This window comes from Hippocampus comes, unplaced genomic scaffold, assembly GCF_001891065.2.
Source record: "Hippocampus comes isolate QL1 unplaced genomic scaffold, H_comes_QL1_v1.1 scaffold279, whole genome shotgun sequence".
NCBI classification, from domain to species: Eukaryota; Metazoa; Chordata; class Actinopteri; order Syngnathiformes; family Syngnathidae; genus Hippocampus; species Hippocampus comes.
The window spans coordinates 164,209-166,508 of NW_017805456.1; the positions used below are offsets into that span (position 1 = coordinate 164,209).

The window sequence follows — 2,300 nt, forward strand, 5'->3', positions numbered from 1 at the left end:
CCTTGAGTTCCTCAGATGTCAAGTATCATTTTTTTTTTCCCCCCAAAAGACTTCAGCTATTTTTTTTTCTACCCCCCGTACTGTTTATGGATTACAGGAGAGGTTAAAACAAATCTTCAGCTCATTCATTACGGACTCTAGCAGCTCCTACCACCATAATCTACTTACGCGGCCCAAATCCCTCAAGTCAGATTTTCACAAGGCGCTGGTTTCACTCGGTAACAGTTACCACCCGGAGCCCGCACGGTGGTCTGATAAGCCGCCGTGGCCCAATTAAAGAGTTGACTGGCAGGTGGGTGGAGGCGGAGCTCGCATTGGAGGTCCATCATGGAAACCTTGCAACGCGGCGCGCTTCAGGGGATTGACGAGAAATGAGCACGTAACATGCTCAAAACTCCACCGGCTTGACTCCAAAAAATTATTTTGCCTAATTATAACTGCGGTGAATCTCTGATAAGCACAAATGGAAGGACAGATACTTGTACCGATTCGATCCCTGTACTGTACTTTATTCCATCCCCGTCATCCCTTTCCTGACCTGCGGCGGTTTCAAGACCCACATAAACTTGCCGAAAGAAAAAGTATACTCTCCTTTGCCAGGAAAAAAAAGTTTTTCTAACATTTGTCATTCTGCAGCTATCTGCCGTAGAACGTAAGCGGCTTTTACCAAAAACACCGGCTTCTGACCGCAAAGCGGAGAAAGAAACATGTCGAGCTGAACAGTGACTTCTATGCTAATAGCTGTTCGCTTTTGTGACAACAACAAATGCAAGCTTGGAGGTGGGTGAAAAAAAAAAGTTCATTTGGTGGCAAAATTATTTGAGAGAAACATGCCATGAAACATGGCTTGGTACTCTCCCCCCCCCCTGAGGGATTGATGACTTTAAGATCCCGTCCGCATGAGGCCAAGGTGGCCACCGAGGTGCCTGACCGCATAATGGCCGCGTTGTTCCAGCCACGGGCGGAGATACGATGCCGCGTGCAAGCCAGGGACGCCCTCGCGCCTGCAGCCCACAGCTGCTTCTCTCATTTGGAGCCCAATTCCTGCCCCCGGTCTGCGTGTGTGTGTTTGTACATGTGTGTTCCTCCTGCTTTTGCAATTATCCTGGCGCACATGGCCCCCGAGGACATAGCAGGAACTTACTTGCATCTGGAGAAAGCCGTGTGTGTGTGTGTGTGTGTGTGTGTGTGTGTGTGTGTGTGTGTGGGGGGGGGGGTGCGGGATATGCAACTTCGGCAATATTCAGGTCTCATTCCGCCATCGTCGAAAATGCGGGCGAGGAATGGCATGTTTGATGCCTGTCAGAGAGACAGTCCAGTGGTTCATCGATCAAAGCTTCTCGCCCTCGGGGCTCGGGCGACGACTCGCTGACCCGTGTCCGAACCACGTGGAATGTCATTGTCCAGCTGAGCTCGCTTCACAGAAACGTCACCCAAAAAAAAAATATCATCTTTGAAAGCTTTCACGAAGGGCCAAACGATCGTCTCTTCTTTTCGGTTTCATTATCGAGCGGACCGTTGAATGATCGAGCGGCGGCGGCATCGTTCTTTTAAGCGAAACAGAAAGCCTGCAGGGATTACGCCACTGAAATTCAGATTTCAAATTAAAATCGACATCTGACGAAACCTTTACAGGTCTGTGTTCAGACTCTGGGTCACGTGGGGGAAGGGGAAAAAAATAAAAACATGACCTGGACCCCCGGCGTCAATCCTCAGTTTAGCTTGTTAACGACACGGCGTAACGTGGAGCGAGCGACCTTTTGTCGAAAATAAAACTCGTTCACCTCACAACGGCTCGGAATGGAGGCGGAGCGGATCGCGCGGCGCCATAAAGCTTCCGCGGCAGCCGACACGTTTCTGGGTCAGCTGAGCCTTCCCCGCGCATAACGTCACTCGTTGCGCTTGGAGCCCCGCCAAGTCTATGAAAACAATATCGGCCCGGCCTTCAAATTTCATTTCAAATCTTCTTTGAATCTTAGAAGATCACTGAGGCCAAACTCTCATTTGTCATGACGTTGAGAGGACAGAAACCGAAACAAATGTGATTTTTTTAATTTTTATTTTTTTTTTAGTTCTGAGGTAAAATCACCTTCATCCAAAACTGCTGGAAAAACGCTGGAGGGGATTTTGTCGCTAAAATCAAATGCTTCAGGTCCCTTGCTAACACGTTTCTACTTGCAGGTTGATGAAATCTACCACGACGAGTCGTTGGGAGCCAACATCAACATCGTCCTGGTGCGCATGATCATGGTCGGCTATCGACAGGTCAGACCGAGAAAATCATCTTTTATCTTGGGGGG

At 49.1% G+C, this 2,300-nt stretch overlaps 1 protein-coding gene across 5 annotated transcripts in view; it reads left to right on the forward strand.

The window, feature by feature from the left end:
- The window catches only part of adamts14 (ADAM metallopeptidase with thrombospondin type 1 motif, 14), a 23,186-nt gene that overhangs the window by 8,009 nt on the left and 12,877 nt on the right, over window positions 1-2,300 (forward strand). For all 5 annotated transcript variants that reach the window (XM_019874531.1, XM_019874532.1, XM_019874533.1 and 2 more), the window contains one exon: window positions 2,182-2,265. In XM_019874531.1, the coding sequence (XP_019730090.1) occupies window positions 2,182-2,265 (84 nt within the window). The remainder of the gene's footprint in view (window positions 1-2,181; window positions 2,266-2,300) is intronic.